Raw genomic sequence first — 25,198 nt, 5'->3', positions numbered from 1 at the left:
TTTTTGCATTTTGAAGAAAAGGTAATGTTTAATTATTTTTTTTAAATATGCTAAATATTTTTCAAATGGAGAAAAAACCGTCAGGTTTTACCTAAAAAGATCTGTTGCACAGTAAAAAGTTCAATAAGTGGCTTAATATTTATTTTTAATAAATTGTATTATATTTTTAAACCTTAAAAACATTCTCCTGAAAAATCACGTTTTTTTGATTTATGACGTTCTTGAAAGGAGTGAGCGAATTGTATTTATGTATATTTTATGAAATAAAACCATTAAACAAAAAATAAAAACCAGTCAACGTGTCAAATCGTAAACTTTTAACATTTTAAAAAAAATAATCATTTATTGACCTGAAGTAAATAACAACAAAAGGATAATCTGAAAATAATTAACATTGTTTTAATATGCAACAATTATTTTATTTATTCCAAATGGTTATGATAACATTTACAAAATATACATATATAATATTTTTTTAAATAAATCAAAGTTTAACGTCTTTACCTCATAAAAATGTATTAACTTCTCATTAGTTGTATTACGTATAATCAAAATTATTTTATGTTTGAGCATACCACATTTTTTCTGATTTTTTAATAATGATAAGAAAACATTTATATGGAGAAAAAATGCTAGCCAAAATATGCATATCTGACATTGTTATAAATATATAAAGTAAAATTTAACTGTAGCTTTTATTTATATGATAATAAACTGTTTCAATTCATAAACTAGTCACTTGATTAAAAAGACGTACTATTTTCATTATTCAAACTTTGATATTTCACGTGGTGCGAGTATCTTTCCTTGTGAAAATCAATAACGCATTTTAGCAAATTGTTCTAGAAGTTTTTGTGATCCGTTTATGCTGCTGTTAATGTCTGCAAAGTAATCTTCAATAGCCCTCCTGAGCCTGACTTCTACAAAGTTTAGGATGGGTCCCTTGAATAGAGTGGTGATCACTCGGATGACGGCATTGGACAGGAAGTCCACTAGAATGTTGCCTGTCAACTTAACGGTGATTCGCCTGAAATAAAAGAAAATGTATAAAAGAATTTATTTTTATTTATTTCAAAACATAATACATACATAATTCATATATATATATATATATATATATATATATATATATATATATATATATATATATATATATATATATATATATATATATATATATATATATATATATATATATATATATATATATATATATATATATATATATATATATATATATATATATATATATATATATATATATATATATATATATATATATATATATTTATATATATATATATATATATATATATATAATTATATATATATATATATATATATAACGTGGTAATATTTTCCTTCGTAAATTGGATGTAAATAATATGTAAAGTGGGTGTATAATAATAAAATAAACAATGTGTTGCTTTGTAATTAAAGTTTATTCTTAATTTATCTTTATAATATTTTATATCTATCTATCTATCTATCTATCTGATTCTGACAGTTCAGAATATTATATTTTGATCTGATGTCTTTTGTTTTATTCAGTGCGACGCATGCGACATCTGGTGGTAGATCTGTTTTATGTAGGTACTATATGTAAGTACTTAATAAAATGTATAGGTAGGTACCTAGGTATTTTTTTACATATATATATATATATATATATATATATATATATATATATATATATATATATATATATATTTATATATATATTCCCGATGAGTAATTCACATTTCTCATTTGGGACATAGGATTAAGGTTAACAAGACTGAAACACAAATAGGAAAGTAAAAAAAATAGATAAAAAACAAAACTAATATATGCAAAATATAGAAACAATGAATAGGTATAATAAATAGGCATATATATTTTTTAATTAGTAATTAGCAAAATAGTAATTTATATGTGTTAAAAATACAGAGGGAACAAAAATGTGATTTCAAAAACATAATATTAAGCTTTTCCACTCTTAGCCTGTATTGGTATTTATTCCTCCAGCTCCACGCCAAAATTGTGTAAATAAATTTTTTAACTAAAAATATTTGTTTTATGAGTTATTATACAGAATTACGTGGAACTTATAATTCTTTATACTTCTACTTAAAATTTTTCTGTAAAAACATTATTATGCCATGTCGAGTGTCACTTGACATTGTAGCTGGTGGAACAAAATCAATGTCGAGTGACACTCAACATTGTAGCTGGTGGAACAAAATCAATGTCGAGTGACACTCAACATTGTAGCTGGTGGAACAAAATCAATATCGAGTGACATTTGACATTGGAGTTGTAAGGGTTAAATAATTTCTAACTAAATAACTATCATACTGCTTCCCTCAGGGGTAGGCTGAGAGAATAAAACGCTATTCGCCTCTTCCATATTCATGCTTCTCCCCATACATACCCACCGATTATTTCAACTCCTGACAACTATTAATTAATTTATTGTAACTGCAGACATTTGGTAGAATTTCATATTGAATTGTTGGGTAATATATCCAAAATAAAACACGGTTTTTGTTGGATTGAATTCTACATTTATTTATGTATATTTTAATAGGTGACGCGTTTCGTCTTCTTAGGACATTATCAAACACTATCACTATTATCAAACATTGAGTGTTTGATAATGTCCTAAGAAGACGAAACGCGTCACGTATTAAAATATACATAAATAAATGTAGAAATCAATCCAACAAAAACCGTGTTATATTTTGGATATATTACCCAACAACTATTAAGTATTTGAAATACTTGTTCATGCCAGATTTATCTTGATCTTCCTCTGCTTCCATTACAAACCACATTCACCTCGTAAATTTATTTTTCTATTCTTTCTACGCTCATTAATTTAGCATTTTAATTCACCCTTTATTCTCAGATCAATTTGTACAAAATAATAGTTGACCCATTTTTTTATAATTTTACTTGCTGAAAAATTATATTTCCCATTGCTTTGTTTCGAAAAAGCTTAGCACACTACAAATTCAGAAAGATGTTTCTTTTTAGCTTACCCAACATCGTGAAGGTAGAATTGTTGAAGATGGATTTCCATATTAGTAAAGTCGACAAGCACTTCGATGAAGATGCTGGCTCTGGTCATGTCTCCGACAACTCCTCCTGTTGGCCCAATGTTCATGATCTTCGCTAGGTAGTCATAGTCAAACTGTCAAACAGAAAATAAACAGCATTAATATTTAAGTAACAAAAAAATGTATGGAAGTTAGCATGGATTTGGGAAAAGAAGGATAAAAGTTGATTGAATGCACCCGAAATACCATCCCTCAGTGCCAATCTAGTTAATTTTATTAAACACAGATTTTTTGAGTCTACTAAGTTGTATTTTATTAACAAAAACACATAAAAATTATATTGTGACAATTGTTTCGCCTTGTTAGGTCATTATCAAACGAATGTGAAGATCAAATGAACTACGGTCCTTATGTAGCTATACAATTCTAAGTGATAGTTTTAACACGTGCAGCAATAATTTATGGGAGACATCAGTAGCTAATGGGGGATGTAGGTATGTACCCTTATATTTATTTTCTGGGAAAGGAAGAATTTATTGACATGGCAATTTTTATTTTTATTTTAAGAAAGAATTATGTGTTTTTGTTAAAAAAATACAACTTAGTAGACTCAAAAAATCTGTGTTTGATTTAAAATTAATATATAAATTAAAATGGAGTTCTACAAATCAAACGCCAAATCAATAAATAAATGACTTAATTTTAATTTAATTTTTGATTTAGAAAGGAATAACCCGCAATGCTTTTTTTTTAGATGCTTGTCTGCAGGTAGGATAGTAAGGATAGCGAGGATAAATGTAAAAAATACATTTACAACTACCCAGACCAATTGAAGATAAATCTTTCTTTATTTAATAGATTTATATTATCCACTGACACTTCGTGATAGAATTGTATTTTTAATTTATTATTAGATTAAAACCAATATTTTTAGCTTTTCCACTTTTTTATTTGACCAGCGACCGGGTTTCGTCGTTACCGACATCATCAGACTGGTGAGAGGCTATACAAATTGTTATGTTATATATAAAAGAAGGCAGGCTTTCTTTATTTCATTTTGCAATTGGCGGAAATCGAACCCGCGATGCCAGTTTCGCAGTCGAGCGTCTACCCAACTAGCCACAGTGCCTGTCTAAATGAATATTTATTTTTTGGCATTAACCATTTTCTGATAAACACTGCGATTTTTTACTGTAAAAAGATATAAATTATCAAATCAACATCTTTGATATCCGAGGTTAGTTTTTTAAACTACAGGTGAAATAATTAATACATAATTCTTACATCGACTTTGGTGATCCCGAAATCTCCAGAGATCCTGAGTAGCCTGTTGGTGTAACCGACGATAATGTCTCCAGCACGAGACAATGACTTGATGTTTCTGAATTTTCCATTTGTCAATTCCAGCTCTCCATGGTACTCAATGAGCAAAGGTTTCTGAAAAAGGTGACATCCTTAACTCAAAACAAATATAAATAAATATGAACTAGTGACAGAAAAAGGAACGATTGGATCCGACGCCAGACACAGGTCTGTGACGTGGTAGAGCAAATTGCTTGGCTGGAGTGGAAATGGGCCGGTCACATAGCCAGAATGACCGACAACAGATGGACGAAACGCGTTCTGGTGTGGAGACCGAGGAACCAGAGGCCTCAAGGACGTCCACCGATGAGATGGGTGGACGACATCAGGAAGTTTGCTGGAAGACAGTGGATGGGGACGGCGCAGGATCGGGAGGAGTGAAGGCGGAAGGGGGAGGCCTATGTCCAGCAGTGGACCTCAACGGGCTGATATGATGATGAACTAGTGCTTTGAAGGTTGACAATAGAATTTATATTAATTTTATATAAAGAAGAATATATCCCGCGAAAAAAGAATGCAACTCTTGTGGGGTCACTATCTGTGTGATAATTGGTCTGCTATTTTGTGATGATGGTCAGTCTCCATCCGTCTCTTTCCTCCGTTTGCCTCTTCGACTCGGCGTACCCGCTACAGAGCATGTTGGAAATAATTTGGTCCATATAGTTTAAACGGAGTTATCCTCTGTAATTGTGGCTTCAAACATGCCCTCTTACTTCAAATTCGAATCAGTTCCCCCAAATAATGCTGGAAAATTATTCATCTTCTTCTTATTGTAGGCCCTGCGGCCTGTTTTTAAGAGGGATTAGCCTCCTGCGATGTCTATTCCCAGCTATCGACCCATCTCTTTAGTGGTCTGCCCGGAAGTCGTCTACCATGGGACTGGCCGTTACCATTGTCTCCTTTGTTGCCATACCCACCTAACGACATCTTCGATCTCGCATATTTCCCTGATCCTGGCACTTCTTATTCTATCTCGAAGACTCTTGTCTGATATGCTTCTTAGAGTGTTCATTTCTGACACTCTAAGCGCGTTTTTTGTGGTATCTGCTCTACTTTCGATTCCATACGTTATGATGGGTCGGACACAAGTTTTGTAGATCTTGATTTAAATAAATCGTATCGGCCTTTGTGAAAGGCCAGTAAAAAATTTATGGAATATCAAGATTTTTTCAAAATCACAAGCTCTAATTTGTACTTACAACACTGAATCCTTCAATCAAGTCCGGGAGGTCCATCGGATCGAAGCCATTATCAACCAGGAATTTAACTATTGCTGGTAAGATCTCATCAATGTAATCATTTAAATTTGCTGTGACGAATTTCTCCTCAATCCTAAAACAAATATATAATTTTATTAATTGATTCCGCAGTCACTTTGTGGTAAAATCTATCAAATCAAACCCTTGTCCGCATCCCAATGGTGCATAGGGTACTGCATCATATAAATGCAGTGTTATATTAATCGTTAACACATGAAGGAAAGGTGATCAGCCCTCTGCTTTAGATACCAGTCCAGAGTAATATTGAATAAATATTACAGAGAAAAAATCACTTATATTTATTTGACCGTCCGGACCTCCAGAACGGTAGCCAGGCGTGCTGACCTTTACATTACGGAGGTGGACAGAGTTCTGCTTCACAAAATCTATCCGTTTTTAAATTAAGTTTTTCTTAGTAAGTACCATTTTTTCTTAAAACCTATTATTTTTATTTATATAAAATAACAATGACTAAAGCCACCCCTTATTGTTCATGTTCTCACTGATAAGAAATAAAAAATAATAAAAATAAGAAACAGCTCCTACCCCCTCTTCAACCTTCAACGTCCCAAGGACCCAACTCTAAAATTTAGAATCAACTTCACATACGGTGTTTGAAAATGATCGAAACATGAGTCACATTCGATTTTAAGAAATAGTGGTATTTACTAAGCAAAACTTAAATTTAAAAAATATATATAATGTTTAAATAAACATATTCACAATATTTTAGGTGTGTCAATTTTTTTTTTGTAAATGTTGGATTTGCTCCACGCATGAGATATTTATGTTATATCAAGATTTTGATTGATATTTTTTTGGAACATGATACATCGAAGACCTTCAACATGACAGGTGTACATTTTTTTATTTTATTTCATTTTATAATCCCTTTTGTCTATACATCCAATAACAAAGTTCTTCCTTTATCAATTTTGTTCATGTACAAACGTTTTTTAGGGTCAAAGTATGTTGTAACTATAATCTTTATCATTTTAAAAATAAGCTTCTTATCAGCTACCGTATTATATGCGTAGATTGACAAAACATCCAGTTGATTGATTGTCTAATTGAAGATAAAGTTTTATAAATATACTTTGTTGCATTTTTTTAAAACAAAAGTATTATGAATCTGATAATATAATTTACATAAGAGTATATTTTTATGACATAGATTTAGGATTCCAATGAATTTTTTTTATGACAAATATGTAAACTAACTACCATGCCAATCTGTCTTTAAAAACAATCTTTGCCTCTTTCCACATTAATACATTTCCTCTAGACCTGACTGCTTTCAAGTATTTGAAATACTTGACCAAGATAAATTTTCCTTGGTCTTTCTTTGCTTTTATTTCCAACATTTGCCTCATAAATTTGTTTCGCCGTTCTTTCTTCAAACCATCTCAACACACCTATCTTAATTTTATCGATAGTGCTTATCTCATTCCAATGTTGTCGATGGTTGCTTCTCGTTGGAAGGGACAAGGTAGAAAGTGATTTAATTAAAGTCCAGATAAAATTATTTTATTGTAAAACCTTTATACTGTAAATTGTTATTGTATTTATTTGTAATATATATATAATCTAATAATTAATAAAACAGATAATAATAAAAAATTGTATTAACATGTAAGTATTTTAGCTCAACACAGTCTTGCCTAAAGAGCTGTAATACGAATAGTAAAAAATATGTATATATCTATGAAATGAATAAATAGAAAATGTATTCTTTTCTTATATCACCAATTGAACATCTATCATACATAATTTTGCCACTAATTCATCTAAAAATTGCATATTTAATAATAATATCATATAAACATAGAAACTATCTCACAAAGATGAAGAAAAATATGGAGATCAGGGCATCCCTGCTACGTGTACAAAATTATCAAATCCCGTCGCCAGGGGTCCGCAGGCATATAAAATACCCTTCTGAACTGTTATATTATACATATTATTTTTTGACATCTCATCAAAGATGAAGAAGAATATGGAAGTCCGGGCATTTACGGGGCTGACGACCGTCATACTCAGACGTCTGACTCTCTTTCGTCACCGAAGCTGCAATGGAACTGTCGATACATCCTACACCTGTGTCTCGTTGTGGCAAAAATTTTGCAACATTTGAATAATATTTTTGTGAATATCAGTTTAGAATAAAAACCTGTAAATTTTAAGTTAATTGTAAACCAAAATCTTTTGTGTAAAAATAAACGCGAATTCTCAAGTAAGTTCGATTATTTATTCCTTTTATGTTTTTATTTAATAATAAATTGCAACCTTTGAGGAGATAGTGGACGTGTGTGCCTTTGATCAGTGCCATCGGGCAAACTACGTACCCATACTGGTCACCCACGAAACGTCATTTAAGTGATCACTTTACACACATGTAACATTCACCAAATCTACCCATTATTGACAACCACACTACTCGAATTATTGAACCAATTTTGAAACGTTGTTCTTGAATCACTAGAACTTCACAAGAGACATCTCAAAATGTTGTTATATTATAACTTGCGGTAGTCGAATGTAACAACTACCACATTATAGAGGTAGAAAAATTAGTAGACTTTCATATTCTTCTTCATCTAAATTGAGATATCAATAAAAAAAAATCTTGACACAATTCATTCATGGCATAATGATATCTTAAGTTGGAGGTTTTATATTAGACAGGGTGATTTATGGGTTGAATAATATGTTTTTTTTTACACATATTGAACAAGATATGTTAAAAAATCTAACCTGTCCTCTTCGAGGGCCCAGGAGGAACCAGCGAGTAGAAAACAAAAGAATATTAGACACTTCATTGTGACGTTTTAATCACAAAACTGCCACAAATAATAGTTTTTCACTTGCTTTATAACATTTTCCTATCAAAATTATATCAATTCTATGATCTTCAATCAGTGTCATAGTGACTTCTGATTTTTACATTAGATCAATTGATTATTTTTATCATTTGAGATAATAAATTATACACCTGACATTGTACAATAATTAACACACAAAATGAAAGGATTAAATACTAAAATTTATAATTATTTAAGTCTGAGTCTAGGGCAAGAGATTAGAATTATACATTGGCTGTATAAGGTACAAATCCTAACTACTTTAAACACACTGTTTATGGCTTGCACATGTTTGTGTATTTCAGAAACTTTATGTTGCAGCTATTTGCTCATATTTGTGTATTTCAGAGACCTTATGTTGCGGCGGTGTGCGCATTTTTGTGCATTTTGGTTACATTCAACATCATATACAAAATAAAACACATCTTAAACGTATTTCTTGTCAGATGTCACTTCAAAGATGTAAATTTTTTACAAAAATATTACTGGTCATCATTCTTTCAATGTTATCTAATATCGCCCGCATCAAATTACATTTCCTTCAGAACTTCCACAAATAAACCAATGCGTTAATAACTGTTTTTGGTTAGTCGTAATATAATATATGGATTAATATAATATAATATATGCATTATCAATAAAATTAAGCAAGGTGTGCTGAGATGGTTTGGTCATGTCAATTGAATGAGTGAAGAAATAACAGTAAAACAAATTTAAGAGTCGAATGTAGCTGGAAATAGAAACAGAAAATCACCAAGAAAAACTTGGCATGATGAAGTATGTGAAATACTTGTAAGTGGTCAGTTCTGGAGTAGGAATAACCGGCGAATATGTTAGAGGGGATGTGTGAATGTGGAGGAAGTGAAGATTATTTGCAAAAACAGATTAGTATGGTGTTCTATTCTCTCTGCTGTGGTGAAGCGCCGTGAAGGTTAGTTAGTTAATTATTTCCGCTTCTGAATCTTGCATTTGCTCTAAATATTTATACAAATTGACAGTGTCCAAGGTATACAAATTAGTATAACAACAGGTATGCAACCCAGAGTGTCCTAGCCATTGCTGCTATTCTGCTTGCCCTAACTCCATTCCTTCATTCTTTCTCCATTTCCCTTCTCACATAGGAGTGATGTCCTTCACCCTGAACACCTTCATTTCTGTCATCTATACATATATATTCCACTCCATATCGAAGAATGTAGAGTTCAGGACTTATCGTCTTCTTCTTCTTCATCATATATTTATGACAGCAATCAAATACGACATGGCCGAATGATGCGATCTATTTCAGATCCACCTCCATTATCTATTTATAAATATTTTTTTTATACTTATTTTCATTATTTAATGACTTTATAAATAATGGAAGCAGGATGCACATCTTTCTTTTTCTTCTTCATGAGCCCTCTGTCCTCCACTGCTGGATATAGGCCTCTTCCCCTTTCTATTTCCTCCGGTCGGTTGCTGCTTGCAGCCAATTTCTACCCCCCACAGCATCTATGTTGTCGGACCATCTCTTTTGGGGTCTTAAGGTGGAGACTGACCGGAGCATTTTGTCGTAACGTAACACGTTACGATGCGAGCATTCAGGCAGTCAGTACAGTGAGCCGAGCGCTCCATCCATAGTTTCGGATGCTCGGTGATGCTCGCCGCGAGCGATGTTACGACGTTATGTTACGACGAAATGCTCCGATCGTCTTACTTTCATATAATTAACAATAACGTCAAAACGAAGTTGTTTTGTGTTACTGATTGAGGATAAGAAAGAAGAATCTAGAGCAAAAGACTGATCACCTTGCCCTCAAGCATTTAACAATCAAGTTAACACCGTATCAATCCGATGAGCTGCCCTATGCATAGAGGAGCCGGATAGCAGTCAGAAGAAGAAGAAGAAATTAAGAGGTTGCCAAATAAAATTTTAATTTATTAGACCTACATACCTACTAATTAAATCTTTGTAATTTCATTTTCATACTTTTTTTCCAAAATAAATAACAGGACTTTAATTATACAGAGTGTGCGTTGAAATTAATTTTCTCTTTTCATTACTGAAAACAGGTACATATGTGTTACGCAACCTATACGGGTAAGTATGCTGAACTACATTACCTTGAACGAAATTTCTTTATTGGATTCTGTTAAACAAAAAATAGCCAATTGCTATCGATCATGGTTTATTTTATTTATTGAAAATTTAAAGGTCTAGATATTTATTTTTACATAGAGTAAGTAACCACCAATTACTAGTTGTGTACGGGTATACAACTTTGAGTCACCTAGCTATTTTTTAAAGATAAATATTTGTGTCCTCATTTAATTAATTTGTTTAATACAGCTACCAAAAATATTACAGTTCAATTCATTAGATAAACATATATATTGATAAAATATCTTATACTACTTACGCTGAGCCTCTCCAAAAAAGAGACTAAGCTCTTGTGTTTGGAGAGAGACTTCTCAATATTTATTTATTGTTCTTAATGAAGGATGTAACACAATTTATTTTTCCTCTTTTTGGTGTTTTATAGTTGTGTGTTTTTTTAAGTATTTTAATAAATATGTACATATATTTTATATCCGTAAAATAAACAAATATTTAAAATTTTATAATATTTTGAAGGCCTAAGTGCCGTTATTAAAAATAGGAATCAAGTGTTAGAGTGGGCTCAAACCCAGAAATTCTGACTAAGAGTATGCAGCTCTAACCTCTGAACCACAAGTTAGCACAGCATCGATCCGACGCGGTGCTCTATGAACCTTTGGGTTCCGAACAGGAATAAAACAGATGTACATTGTCATATATGGTAAATTCCTTTTGTCAAATTATTATTGAGTTTCGTCACAATCCCAAATGATTTTAAAAAGGTTTGAATATATTATTGAAATTAAACAAAATATTAATACGAGATAAATATTTATAAAATTCCTTACGCATTAAATTAAATTCAAATAAAAACATATTTATTTAGTTAGAAGAAACAAAAATTCACTTAAAATCTATAAACCTTGTACATAATAAGCAAGGTAAATAGTAAATGCAATCGATCATTATCAGATGGGAGGAATATCTAATTTAACATACTCAAACTATAAAGGATTGTATTAGACCTGTTTTGTGTTTATAACAGCTGATATAATCAATATTTTCATTCATCATTTTATTGTGGAAAATTCGCCTTCGTAAATACGTTGTTTTCGTAAGTTGGTAATGAATGACGTCACAGAAACGATGGACTTATTTTAATATTAGTAACATTGCTAAAATATTGGCGGCTCTATTTGTTGATGTCTATGGTCCACCCTCCCCCCCCCACCCCTCATATTTGTATAACACAAATGGTAGTGTAGTGGTAAACAAACAATACACAATACTACTATTACAGCTCTATAAATCATATGACGGCACAAAACGTTGATGACGGAAATTTGATGACGTATGCGAACGCACGCTTTTCGTTTTATTCAAATATCTAAAGTTTAAACCTTAATATCTCCCTCAGTTCTCTACAGGTGACAAAAATCTATTTCCATCTTTAAAAAAAACGTATATCCTTGTGATGTGGGTTGGCTCATTTTTACTTGCCGATGACCACTCGAGTCAAGTCCACTCGTTTGACAGCTATTTGACAACCGGCGATGGCTCGCGTCGGTTTATATATTTCACTAGTTTTATTTCACGCTTCCTCAGGTGATGTTGCGCCGGTGTGTCGATTAGCTAGCGTGGCGTGAATATTCGGACGATAGGAATGAAAAAGATTTCATTCCAACACAGTTGACTATCATTTTTAAAATCACAACAAGAAATAATTAACCATGGCAGGTGCAGTTTCCAGTAAACAAAAATCTCAACCCAAAGGGCCGACGAAACTAACCAAGACCTACTTGCTGGCGTACAATGTGGCTCAAACTTTCGGGTGAGTAAATAATGACATATAAATAAGTATTTTCTTCTGGTACTAATGGCACTCGATATATTTTATTTACGTTTGTAATTTTTGTATTTATCTCTTACAATAGACATCATTTTTATACAAAAGTTTTTATTGATAGTTTCACTTAAAAATCTGCGAATTTTCAAATTCCTTTGCTCTTTTCTGTACTATTTTTGGAGTATCAATAAAGAATAATTCAATCACAATTTAATCAGTTTGTTGCATAGTTGTTAGGCCTTATAATTTTATTAAAAAATATCTGTTGGATTTAGTTAGACATGCCAGATTTCTGATAACAGTACAGTGAAATAAATGAGAAAGTAATTATCCTAAATAATCCTTCTTAGTTAATTATTTTTAGACTTTTTTGTCATCCATAATCAAATTTAATTTTTATGGGGATGTGAAGTAAACTGTCCGGAATCGAAATACTGCGATTCGGCAATTTGAGACGTCTGGCAAGCCTAGTTTTACTTCATATATCCGCCTTTAGAGTCAAAAATCAAAACTCAATTATTCACATATTAGACTTATTTATGGCTAATATTCATCACTATTTAATTACACTATATCACGGAGAGATAGATCGATACATTTTTCTTGTTAATAAGAACATGGTGTACCCATAAATTACAAAAGTAATGATACTTTTTTTATTTCAAAGAATCAAAAGGAAATCTTAATTTATTAACTTTTTATGCCTTCCTGTATAAATAAATAAATAAAATAAAAGTGTTATCTACAGCAGTGTTCCGCAAACTTTTTCTATTCAAGGTACCTACCAAATTAAGAAATTTCAGAGGTGCATATTTACCATATTATGGTAACATAATTAACATATAATATTTAATGCAAAATGTGAGTCTACCTAATTGAGCACAGGCAATCGAAATTTGGAGCAATTGTGTTATTTTCACAAAACTAGACTTTTTTCCGCGGCACACCAACTAATCACCACAGTACACCAGTGTGCCGCGGCACACACGCGGCGTAACAATTATCTACATCACAAAAAATACATCAAAGATGTTCTTGGCTTTTTTGTCTTATGAAACATTGTAGGCGTGTAGCTACACTGCCAAGTTGGCAACACTGAAAAATACGAATTCGCCACGGAGATTCCCGAACGAATTCAACAAAAGCGGCCAACCGAAAAGAAAAGGCCGAGATTCGCCTGCATCGCTTGGTTCTAAAGAACGTGTAACAAGCTTCACATTTTAATTCAAAATTTCATTAATTAATTAGATTAAATATTAATAGTTAATATCTGACGTTCCCGGTTGACCAAAACATGTTTTCATATCACATTATTAATGAAATTCATCACAAACAAAGTGAAATTTTCCACCTCTGTAGAGTGTTGGTTTGTAGCTTGTTTGGCTACCTTGCTGAATCGTTTCCTAGGCAGGTCAAAATAAATTGAGTTGATTTTTTACTCTTATTTTTGTTTAATAACACCAAGTGCAAGTCTTGCCGTCATATAATTAAATATCAAGATGGCACTGCCAGTATAATGCAGTGCCATCTAAAAAGAATTACTTCAACAGGTATTTATTTGCTTATTCATTCTAAACTTTGAGGTCAAGTGTGCAGGCCTCTGAGGTTCGTATGGTAAATACACGCAATAGCATACAATGAAAAAAATATGACATTAAAAATCTTCACATTTTGTGTTCGTTATATTATATTTGTCACAATTGTATTTAAATGTACAAACATCTTATATTTTACGTCACAGTTAGCTGAAGAACATTAACACTTTATCGACCGCACAATTTTGCCAGAAATTTACGTCTGAAACAGGATGTTTTATGTAAAAATTAACACTTTGTCTTTGAAGTGTTTTATTTTTATTACATTAAAACTTAATGACAACTCTGAACTCAACACACTCTTCCAAAACTACCTGAGGATAAGCCATAATGACTAGCTTACAAAAAAAAATGCTTTTATGTTTTACCAATTTTATTTTCTGTGTAATTTAGTCTTTGTAATAAAAAAATGTGTTCAAATTCAATAATGTGTTGTGTGAACAAATTATGTCATCGTTATTAGTGGTGCAATGGGTTGATCACGGCGTACGCCATGTTGGCGATCTATTTTAGACATGCATTATCAACTGCATACACCACATTGGTGTTCTCAGCTTTACGCAACATTGCTAACAAAAAAAACATAATTTAATATATCGCTCAGTCCTTTCAAGAACGTCATAAATCAAAATTTGTCAATATTCAGTTGTGCATGTTTTCAGAATGCCCAGAAAATGTACTATATCCCAGCAAAAGCGGCATATTTTTAACTTGATATTTACCCGCTACAGGGCAGAAAGTGTTGTTTTTGCATTTTAAAGAAAAGGTATTGTATATATATTTTTTTAAATATACATATATTTTTCGAATGGAGAAAAAACCTTCAGGTTTTACCTAAAAAGATCTGTTGCACAGCAAAAAGTTCAATAAGTGGCTTGATATTTATTTTGAATACATTTCGTTATATTTTTAAACTTTAAAAACGTTCTCCTGAAAAATCAAGTTTTTTGATTTATGACGTTCTTGAAAGGAGTGAGCGATATACGCTTTGAAATTTCACTACTCAATGACTGGATATACTTGCGAAATATTGATTAATGGTAGAATATTAACCCTGTGGCTACCAAAATAAAAATCAGCTTTCGGTACTTTAGCAAAGAAATACTGGATCCGTCTGATCTGACATAATTTATAAAACTTAAGGATACAATTTCATAAATTAATTCGGCAGTCACTTTGTGGCAGAATCTATCTATTTTAAACATAGAAATAACAATAATGTAGAAACCCTCAAAATAATTCACACAAAAAGTCATAACTAACTAACTAACTAACCATCACGCCGAAATGTTGTTCTTGCATCACTAGAACTTCACTAGAGACATCTATTGGTGAGATGAAATGAAGCTCTTCATTGAGCAGAAACTCTTTTATTAGTATGTGAGATCCGAATCCTGGATTATAATCACACATCGCTCACTCCATTCAAGAACGTCATAAATCAAAAATTGTCAATTTTCAGTTGTGCATGTTTTCGAAATGCCCAGAAAATGTACTATATCCCAGCAAAAGAGGCATACAGGGCAGAAAGTGTTGTTTTTGCATTTTTAAGAAAATATATTGTTTAATTATTTTTTTTAAATATATTAAATATTTTTCAAATGGAGGAAAAACATTCAGGTTTTACCTAAAAAGATGTGTTGCACAGTAAAAAGTTCAGTAAGCTGCTTGATATTTATTTTTAATACATTGTATCATATTTTCAAACTTTAAAAACAATCTCCTGAAAAATCATTCAAAAAAGTATTTTGATTTATGACGTTCTTGAAAGGAGTGAGCGACATGAGAAACGCCAGAAAATATCATTTTCATTTTTATTATTTCAGCTTATAATTTGACCAGTTAGTTTATTTACAACATTTTTAGTGTGTCCAAATACTTTAATAAAAGTTGATTTAAAAAATGCAAATCTTCCACAAAAAAAGTATTCTTTAAAATTCCTTTATTTCCTTTTATTTGTCTATGCCATGGACTATAGTCGTTTTACGCGTCCAAAGGGTTAAATAGGTAATATTTGCAAAGAAATCAAGTCCATTGTGTAAAAACTTGTTAGTTCCTTATTACTTAGCAATGATTCGAGTGTTTTTCACAACCAAAAACCATCAATACGCAAGCAATGTTCTACATTTAGCACTAGCCATTAATTTTTATAGGCAAAAGAAAGGATAGAATGTTGCCACATGTTGACGTACCTGATGACCAACTACTTCTTCTTACCCATGTCTGAATTCGATGGTGCACAGGGCACTGCATCATATAGATATCTTGAACGTTAAAAACATGAAGGAAAGATAAGAGTAAATAATCACTGATATTTATTTTGACCCTTCTGAGAATCGAACCTGGATCATTTTGCATGGCAGCCTAACGCGCTAACCATTACACTGTGAAGGTAGACAATGATGGATGATCAATCACAGCAGAGTTTTTTTTTTTAAACAAAGAAGGTCCCGGAACTCACTTCATGTCAAGCTTTTTACTAAATTAAATATATTTTCAAATATTACTTGAATAGTCATTACAATACTATATTTTATAATTTTGACGAATTATATAAATACAGATTGTAATCACGTAAGCGCAAACATTGTTTCATCTAATTGTTTATGAAAATTTAAAAAAAATATCCTTGAAAAAAGGTGCCAGGACGCCGTTCCACCACATTACATTAAAAAAAGCTCTGAATCACAGTAATGTATACATATTTTTTACAGATTTTTTTACTTGTCGATATGGAGAAGACTACCGTATAGTTATATGCCTAGAGTATCGATAACTTACGTTGAAAGTGGTTTTTTTACAATTCCATTTTTTCTCAAAATGTTTTGAAAACAGAAAGAAAACAGCTTTGAACTGAATATTCAATTACACTATGAAAACATAATTTCATCTGTGTGATGAATGCCTTAGATATTATATTAATATATTTTATATTTATTCAATATTACCCTGGACTGGTACCTGAAGCCGAGGGCTGATCACCTTTCCTTCATGCGTTTACGATCAAGAATTGCGTTTATATGATGCAGTGCCCTATGCACCATTGGATTGCGGATAAGGGTTTGAAGAAGAAGGACTACTACTACTACCATCACGCCGTTTCTCCGCAGGGGTAGGCAGAGAGGATGGAACGCCACACTCTTCTGTCCTGACATACACTCCTCGCCTCCTTCACATCCATACATCTAGTCGTACATGCCCTCCGATTACGCAGACTTTTGACACCGCCAGATGGAGATTATATATATATTATTCAATATTGACTCAACTGGTCAAACTAACAATGAGGAAACCCTATAAGTTTTATAAAAACTTAGATTTTAAAATATAAATGTTTGTTAAATTATTTCTAAGTATTGCCGTATAGTAAACAGTTTGTAGTAAAAATGAAGATTCTTATAATTATTGTACAAACAAGTTGCTCGCCTAGTTGGACTGAAGTCCAAACTTCAAAACTTTTTATATAAATTATGCATAATGATCTTTTGTGTGTGTAATTATTTATTCCTTAACCCTTTGGGTACCTAAATCAGATATGTCGGCTTGTGGTACTCTAGCGAGAAATACCGGATCCGTCGGGTCTGATTTTATGATTTATTAAAGTACAGGGTGGTACAAAATTAATGACCCTCTCGGAAGATACTACAATTTTTACAAATGGTGTCATAAGTCAATCATATTTAACATTTATGAACTTAACAGTATACAAGAAAAATTTAGGCTGGTGCAAAATTTATCATCCAATTTTGTTTTTGAATAACGCATATCGCTCACTTCTTTCAACAACGTCATATATCAAAAAACTTGATTTTTTAGGAGATCGTTTTTAAAGTTTAAAAATATAATAAAATGTATTAAAATAAATATCAAGCCACTTATTGAACTTTTTACTGTGCAACAGATCTTTTAAGGTAAGACCCGAATGTTTTTTTTCCATTTAAAAAATATTTAGTATATTTAAAAAAAATTAACTGAGAGAAACTGTTAATTTTTGAGACTGGGAGAGAAAACCATCGATGTTGTCTGCTATGCGGATGATGCCGTTGTATTCGCTGAGACTGAAGGGGACCTGCAACTACTCTTGAACACATTCCACCTTGCTAGTCAAAAATTCAATATGGCTATATCCGCTACAAAGACCAAGAGCATGGTGTTCTCTCGCACCCCAGTGGGATGTAGCGTGACTGTGGACGGCGTCTTGGTAGAGCAGGTGGAAAAGTTTAAATACCTGGGTGTGGACCTGTGTGCTCAGACGGATCTGCGATGCGAAGTGATGGGGCAAGTGAACAAAGCTGCAGCCATCTCAGGATACCTGAAAAATGCTATATGGAAAAACCCTGAGATGAAGATCGGCAGCAAGATCAAGATATACAAAACTTGTGTCCGACCCATCATGACGTATGGAATCGAAAGTAGAGCAGACACCGCTGCCACAAAAAACGCGTTTAGAGTGTCAGAAATGAAGACTCTGAGAAGCATAACAGGCAAGAGTCTTCGAGATAGATTGAGAAATGCCAAGATCAGGGAAATATGCGAGATCGAAGATGTCGTTAGGTGGGGAAGGCAACGAAGAAGACAATGGTATGCGCATGTGAGGAGAATGGAACCATCCAGACTCCCCCACATCGCATTGTACGGCCAACCCCATGGTAGACGACTCCCGGGCAGACCACCAAAGAGATGGGCCGATAGCTGGGAATCGACGTCGCAGGAGGCTAATCCCTCTTAAAAACAGGCCGTAAGGCCTATAATAAGAAGAAGAAGAAGAAAAAAAATTAAACAGTACCTTTTCTTCAAAATGCAAAAACAACACTTTCTGCCCTGTAGCAGGTAAATATCAAGTTAAAAATATGCCACTTTTGCTGGGATATAGTACATTTTCTGGGCATTCCGAAAACATGCACAACTGAAAATTGACAATTTTTGATACATTACGTTGTTGAAAGGAGTGAGCGATATTTGTGCATTTCAAAAACCTTTATTTTGAAAAATGAAAGTTCTATAAATAAAACCGCATTACTTTTGGGATGATCCAATATACCTCCTGGCATTTTTCTGGCAAGGGTTGAAGATTTTTTAATGCTCATTTTGTTATTTGCTTATCCGCAGAACACTGATGAATAAAACAGCTTATTTTTATATTTTGGTTGCAGATGGTCCTATTTGCTATATCAGATAATCACCTACTACCTCCACGGGAGCACAAGATCGCTTTGGGAAACAGTTTGGTGGACTGTAATGATTTTCCAAAATGCTGCTGTCTTAGAGGTCAGTTGAACCAGTTGTTTGATTCTTCGGATTAAACTCAAACTTCACTAGATTCTAACAGTTTCAAAGCCTTAGACAAATTGACATGGATACATATACAGTCCTAGCTCGCTTATCCGAACGTCAATTGCGCAGTGCGTTGTTCGGATTAGGGATTCGTTTGGATTAAATTATTAGTTTATTTATTGTAACTGCAATCTGACAGTTGGTAGAATTCCATATCGAATTGTTGGATAATATATCCAAAATAAAACAAGGTTTGTTGGATTGAATTCTACATTTATTTATGTATATTTATTTATTTATTTATTGGAAATTTTTGGACAATATGTGTGTACATTGGCGGGCTTATTGCTATAAAGCAATATCTTCCAACCAACCAGTGTGAACCAACAGACTAGTGTGAACGATCTAGGCTTGTACCTTTTGATGTTTGTTAGAAATTAGTGGGGAGATAATGCTTGAACAGGTTAAGACAAGGATAAGAAAAAAGAAAAACAAAGAAACATAAGAGAGCATAATTACAAATTAAGAATTTAAACAGGGTAACATGTGTATATGTTAATAATAACAGGGTACATATGTTAATACGTGACACGTTTCATCTTCTTAGGACATTATCAAACACTGGTGTTGCGTCACGTATTAACATATATATAAATAAATGTAGAATTCAATTCAACAACCTTGTTTTATTTTGGATATATTACCCAACAATTAAATCATTAGTATTGTAAGAAAAATGAGAGAGAAAAAGGATTATAAAAAGGTTATGAAAATCCTCTTTATTTTACGTTTTTATATAGTTACAGAATGAATATAACACTCTCCTTATCATTCTTTGTTCACTTTGTGTAATACCACTTCAAAACTCTACTTCATGACTTCCGGTTTCGAAATAAACATTTCATCATTTAGTTATGAAGTAGTATTTTAAGTGGTATTACACAAAGTGAACGATGAATGATAAGGAGAGTATTATATGTGTGTATGTATATATATGTGTAGATATATATATATATATATATATATATATATATATATATATATATATTTTTTTTTTTTTTTTTTTTTTTTTTTTTTATTTTTTTTTTTTTATTATTTACACAAATATTTCAATTTCATACTATTTCTGTTAGCCTAAGCGGCTCATTATTAGCAATAGGCATCAAACTGTGGTAGAGTGGATTCGAACCGAGAAACCCTGACTTAAGAGTCCGCGACACTAACCACGGGACCACGGGACCACAACCCGACACAATTACCATACCACAAAGTCAACAATGCTTTTAATATACAAAATATATCTGCTTGTTATTCATAATGTAAGGTATTATCGGAGCAGAACACTCCACATAGCTTTTTGTTCCAAATTACTTTACTTACATGTTCAACAAACATGAAAGAATTAAATGTCCCAATACATGATTATCAACTTTACCTAAAGACTATCAGGAAATCGCTCATACAATTTGCAAATACAAACTTTGGAACGTGTATATTTTAACCCTTTGCACTCAAGTTTTTTTTGGTATGTACAGACCGCCAACTCAATCAAATTCCGAGACTTTTTACTATTTCATTGTACTTATTGGTGTGGTTGTCAATCATGGGTAGAATACTGAATGTTGTATCACTTAACACATTGTAGTCGGGCGCTTCGAACAATAGACTCTAGCCTATAGCGGACGTTTTTACGACGGACGCGATTGACGCAAAAATATATCGCTTTCTTAAAATTGACACAATTTCTAAACCAAATAATATTTTCGATTTTAGTTTTCAAAGAAATCATATATGACATTTGATCATCAAAAATAAATTATAATCATAATTTTTAATTAAGTATTCCGTATTTCACAATGTTAGAAGCATTGTAAACTGTAAAAAATAGTCTTCCCCTCCGAGGTATCATTCCCTAAACAATGCTAATATATTCAAATAATAAAATACCAAACAGTAAAGAAAACAGTGTGAGCGATATGAAAAATAGTCCAATACGTGAAATGACTCAAACTAAACTGGAGATTGAGATCGCATAAAAACTCTAAATTTCTGGCGATGCCTTTACAAGCGACACACTAGCCAATCCGGACAAGGCATCTCAAATAACGTCAACAGACTGTCGCCTAGCACCCAGGTAGCAGATTACCCTTCAACGCGTATTATTTCACGCTGATAACAAACCCGTATATTGCCGTTTCCCGCCGATAACCGACAGTCGACAAAAACGGCATTTGCCGTGTCCCGCAGTTGACCGACAGTCCGCGAAAAACGGCAAATGCCGTGTCCCGCTGACAACGTGTTAATCAGCCTATGACAGATCATAAGCTCTGTAAATTCCCAGATTCATATTCTTCTATTCCGATGACAATAATGTAAAAATAACTCCTAAGGGCGCTTGTGCACTACACGGAATTTTACTGTCAGGCAGTCTGTTTTTTTTTTCAAATAAAAGCGATTACAACAGTTTTGCGTGATCGAGTTCACGCACATGATCGCGCACCGATTGAGCACACGGATCCATAGAAAGACGGACAAAAGCACAGGCCAATCATCCGTTTTTTCATGCTAACCGGACTGCCGGACAGTTAAATTCCGTGTAGTGCACACGCGCTCTAAGTGGAGACAGATAGATTTGTGAACTAGTATTTGGCCCCACTCAAACTACCCTGTAGCTCTTATCAAAGCCCATTTGTATAAAAAAAAGGCCTTGCTAATGTGTAAAGGCAACTAGCTGTTTGGCGTAATACGGCTCAAAGCATTCTTATAACTGGCCTCTATCATATACAATCACAGATTTTGCTCTATCTCTTTCCTTTACTGAGATATTCATTATCCAAGTAGCCGCAAAATTGTATTAATTTGATACATGTATTGCCGAAAAGCATCATTTTATGTTTACTATAAACGCGTTTACCTCAAAACTGTTTTTAACTTGCGGCTATTTGCCTTTGCACATTAGTTTGTCTCTGATGAGACATTTTCGTCCCGGGTTCGATTCCCAAGGGGGGTAAAATAAATATAAGTGATTTTTTCACTGTAATATTTATTCAATATTACCCTGGACTGGGTACCTGAAGCGGAGGGCTAATCACCTTTCCTTCATGTGTAAACGATTAAGATAACACTGCGTTAATATGACACAGTGCCCTATGCACCATTGGTTTTATTATTATTATTATATTTATTTATGTATAATTTTATTGTGTATTGATCATGAAACTCCTGCAGATATTTCACACCATCACGGGGATGGTCCGATCCGGGCTGATGACCACGGTGATGCAGGTGTACTCCCGGGTGTTCCTGGTCTGCTGCGTGATGCTGGTCAGCAAGTCCTCGGTGGAGAGCATCGGGCTCCCCGTCGCCCTCACGTCATGGGCCGTCACGGAGATCGTGCGTTATGGATACTACACGTTCAATCTGATTGGAAGCATACCCAAATTCATGATTGCCTTGAGGTATGGAACTGCTCAATCTTTTTCGTAGGTGTCTCAACTTGACCGCCTCTGTAGTGTAATGGTCAGCACGCTGGGCTAACGTTCCGGAGGTCCCGGGTTCTATTCCCGGGGTGGGTCAAATAAATATAAGTGACTTTTTCACTCTAATATTTATTCAATATTACCCTGGACTGGTACCTGAAGCGGAGAGCTGATCATCTTTTCTTCATGTGTTAACGATCAACATAACACTGTGTTTTATATGATGGAGTGCCCTATGCACCATTGGGTGCGGATAAGGGTTTGAATCAATTGAATAACTCAACTTGATATGAAACATCTATCGCTCTTATTATTTTTTGACATCTCATCAAAGATGAAGAAGAATATGGAAGTCTGGGCATTTACGGGGCTGACGACCGTCATAGGCTGGTTTAAGTGATCACTTTACATACGTGTAACATTCACCAATTTTACCCATTATTGACAACCACAGTACTCAAATTCTTGGAAGTTCTATATATATATATATGAACCAATTCCGAAACGTTGTTCTTGAATCACTAGAACTTCACTAGAGACATCAAGTCTCAATTGATTGTTAATTTTCTTATTATTTTTTTACAGATATAACCTATTTTACGTTCTCTACCCGTTGGGTGTTTCCGGAGAGCTGTGGATGATGTTCCGCTGCCAGGAGGAGATGGCCCGGACCGGCATGTGGAACATGTCGCTGCCCAACAAGTGGAACTTCATCTTCCCGTACAGATACTTCCTCATATTCTACATGCTCTCCTACATCCCCTCCTTCCCCTTCCTCTTCTTCCACATGCTCAAGCAGCGCAGCAAGGTCTACTGCGCCGACAAGAAGACCAAGTGAGCTGCCGGCCCGAGACTGTTTGTTATACAACCTTATATTTTTACTTAATACAAAAATGTTAGTACAGTGAAACCTCTATCTATCGTTTTTAAAGGGACCTATTGAAATAAACTATGAATGCGGAAAAACAATGAATGCGGGATAAAGAAGTCAATACACAAGGAGATACGATCGAGTAAATTAGTATATCATAGTCGTACAGGAGAAAGTGACCAACTAACAAAACGTAAAGTGTTCAGGAGGGGCCATTTAAGTCACTTTTGCTTGGCAAGAAAATAAATATCAATGCAGCTTGTCATTTTTAACAAGTTAATATACAGTGAAACCTCTATCTACCGTTTTTAAAGGGACCTATTGAAATAAACTATGAATGCGGGAAAACAATGAATGCGGGATAAAGAAGTCAATACACAAGGAGATACAATCGAGTAAATTAGTATATCATAGTCGTACAGGAGAAAGTGACCAACTAACAAAACGTAAAGTGTTCAGGAGGGGCCATTTAAGTCACTTTTGCTTGGCAAGAAAATAAACATCAATGCAGTTTTATTCATTTTTAACAAGTTAATATACAGTGAAACCTCTATCTACCGTTTTTAAAGGGACCTATTGAAATTAACTATGAATGCGGAAAAACAATGAATGCGGGATAAAGAAGTCAATACACAAGGATATACGATCGAGTAAAGATACCATCCTCCCAATCTGCATAACCATTAGTAGGTGGAAATTTCAAGAATTTAAATTTTAGATGTTAATAAATGTATTTATTAAAAAAAAAATACAAAGTTGAACAGAACCCAAAGATCTTCAGACCTCTTCTGCTGTATCCATCACACAAGCTTTCGATAGTCTGTATCCCACACGTTGAAATATTGTCGTCAAATGTAACAAAATTCAGAAAATTAAAAAAAAAGTAAAAATACAGACAAATTATATCAAATATGTAGCATAATTCAAACGATGAATGCGGTAAAATGGTGGATAGAAACGATTGATGCGATCTATTTTTGTATGAAATGAATTCGGGATAGAAGAAATAAACGACACATCCGGGAAAACGATTATTCGAGGAACGATAGATAGAGGTTTCACTGTATATTAGTTTATGACCACTCACCGAGATTTTTGTCTACCTGTCTCTTCGTTGTCGTGACTTGTGAAAGGAATCCGTAATAGAGTGTCTATGAATAATAGTTAACCTGTTAACCGGGCGGTCCGCTGTCCAATTACGCAACTTGTAACGGGCGCGAATACTGATTCACTCCGTGTCTTAAATTCATGTCGAGACATGTATGGATGACTAATACCTTTTTTGTTCGAAAAATATACGTCTATATATATATATATATATATATATATATATATATATATATATATATATATATATATATATATATATATATATATATATATATATATATATATATATATGTATATGTATATGTATATGTATATGTATATGTATATGTATATGTATATGTATATGTATATGTATATGTATATGTATATGTATATGTATATGTATATGTATATGTATATGTATATGTATATGTATATGTA

At 33.1% G+C, this 25,198-nt stretch overlaps 2 protein-coding genes across 3 annotated transcripts; one reads left to right on the top strand and one right to left on the bottom strand.

Moving 5' to 3' along the window:
- Positions 1–501: 501 nt before the first annotated feature.
- Positions 502–13,841, bottom strand: LOC148307598 (uncharacterized). 2 transcript variants are annotated; one of them, XM_088263091.1, is made up of 5 exons: positions 13,321–13,841; positions 5,603–5,735; positions 4,326–4,478; positions 3,024–3,175; positions 502–1,027 (listed from the first exon to the last, which is right to left on the bottom strand). In XM_088263091.1, exons 2-5 carry the CDS (start codon positions 5,636–5,638, stop codon positions 817–819), a joined length of 552 nt encoding a protein of 183 aa, XP_088119217.1. In that variant the 5' UTR covers positions 5,639–5,735; positions 13,321–13,841; the 3' UTR covers positions 502–816. The 2 variants fall into 2 exon arrangements, with proteins under 2 accessions (XP_088119217.1, XP_088119216.1); XM_088263090.1 differs by lacking the exon at positions 13,321–13,841 and adding an exon at positions 8,417–8,551.
- Hacd1 (3-hydroxyacyl-CoA dehydratase 1) lies at positions 12,103–24,983 on the top strand. The gene is made up of 4 exons (XM_088263092.1): positions 12,103–12,434; positions 19,198–19,312; positions 22,547–22,776; positions 23,383–24,983. The coding sequence occupies exons 1-4, from the start codon at positions 12,334–12,336 to the stop codon at positions 23,633–23,635; spliced, it is 699 nt and encodes a 232-aa protein (XP_088119218.1). The 5' UTR covers positions 12,103–12,333; the 3' UTR covers positions 23,636–24,983.
- The last annotated feature ends 215 nt before the right edge of the window (positions 24,984–25,198 follow it).

Source organism: Brachycentrus maculatus, unplaced genomic scaffold (assembly GCF_059751285.1).
Source record: "Brachycentrus maculatus isolate JH-2025_06_01 unplaced genomic scaffold, ASM5975128v1 h1tg000196l, whole genome shotgun sequence".
NCBI lineage: Eukaryota > Metazoa > Arthropoda > Insecta > Trichoptera > Brachycentridae > Brachycentrus > Brachycentrus maculatus.
The sequence above is the reverse complement of the archived record's forward strand: the minus strand, read 5'-3'. Positions and strand labels throughout refer to the sequence as shown.

Excerpts from the sequence above, each read along its gene's own strand:
- LOC148307598 (XM_088263090.1), bottom strand. The coding sequence starts at position 8,481 with ATGAAGTGTCTAATATTCTTTTGTTTTCTACTCGCTGGTTCCTCCTGG. Across the intron at positions 5,736-8,416 it reads TGGGCCCTCGAAGAGGACAG|GATTGAGGAGAAATTCGTCA; the intron begins GTTAGATTTTTT and ends TATTTGTTTTAG. Across the intron at positions 3,176-4,325 it reads TCGGGATCACCAAAGTCGAT|TTTGACTATGACTACCTAGC; the intron begins GTAAGAATTATG and ends TCTGTTTGACAG.
- Hacd1 (XM_088263092.1), top strand. The coding sequence starts at position 12,334 with ATGGCAGGTGCAGTTTCCAGTAAACAAAAATCTCAACCCAAAGGGCCG. Across the intron at positions 19,313-22,546 it reads AAAATGCTGCTGTCTTAGAG|ATATTTCACACCATCACGGG; the intron begins GTCAGTTGAACC and ends AAACTCCTGCAG. Across the intron at positions 22,777-23,382 it reads AAATTCATGATTGCCTTGAG|ATATAACCTATTTTACGTTC; the intron begins GTATGGAACTGC and ends ATTTTTTTACAG.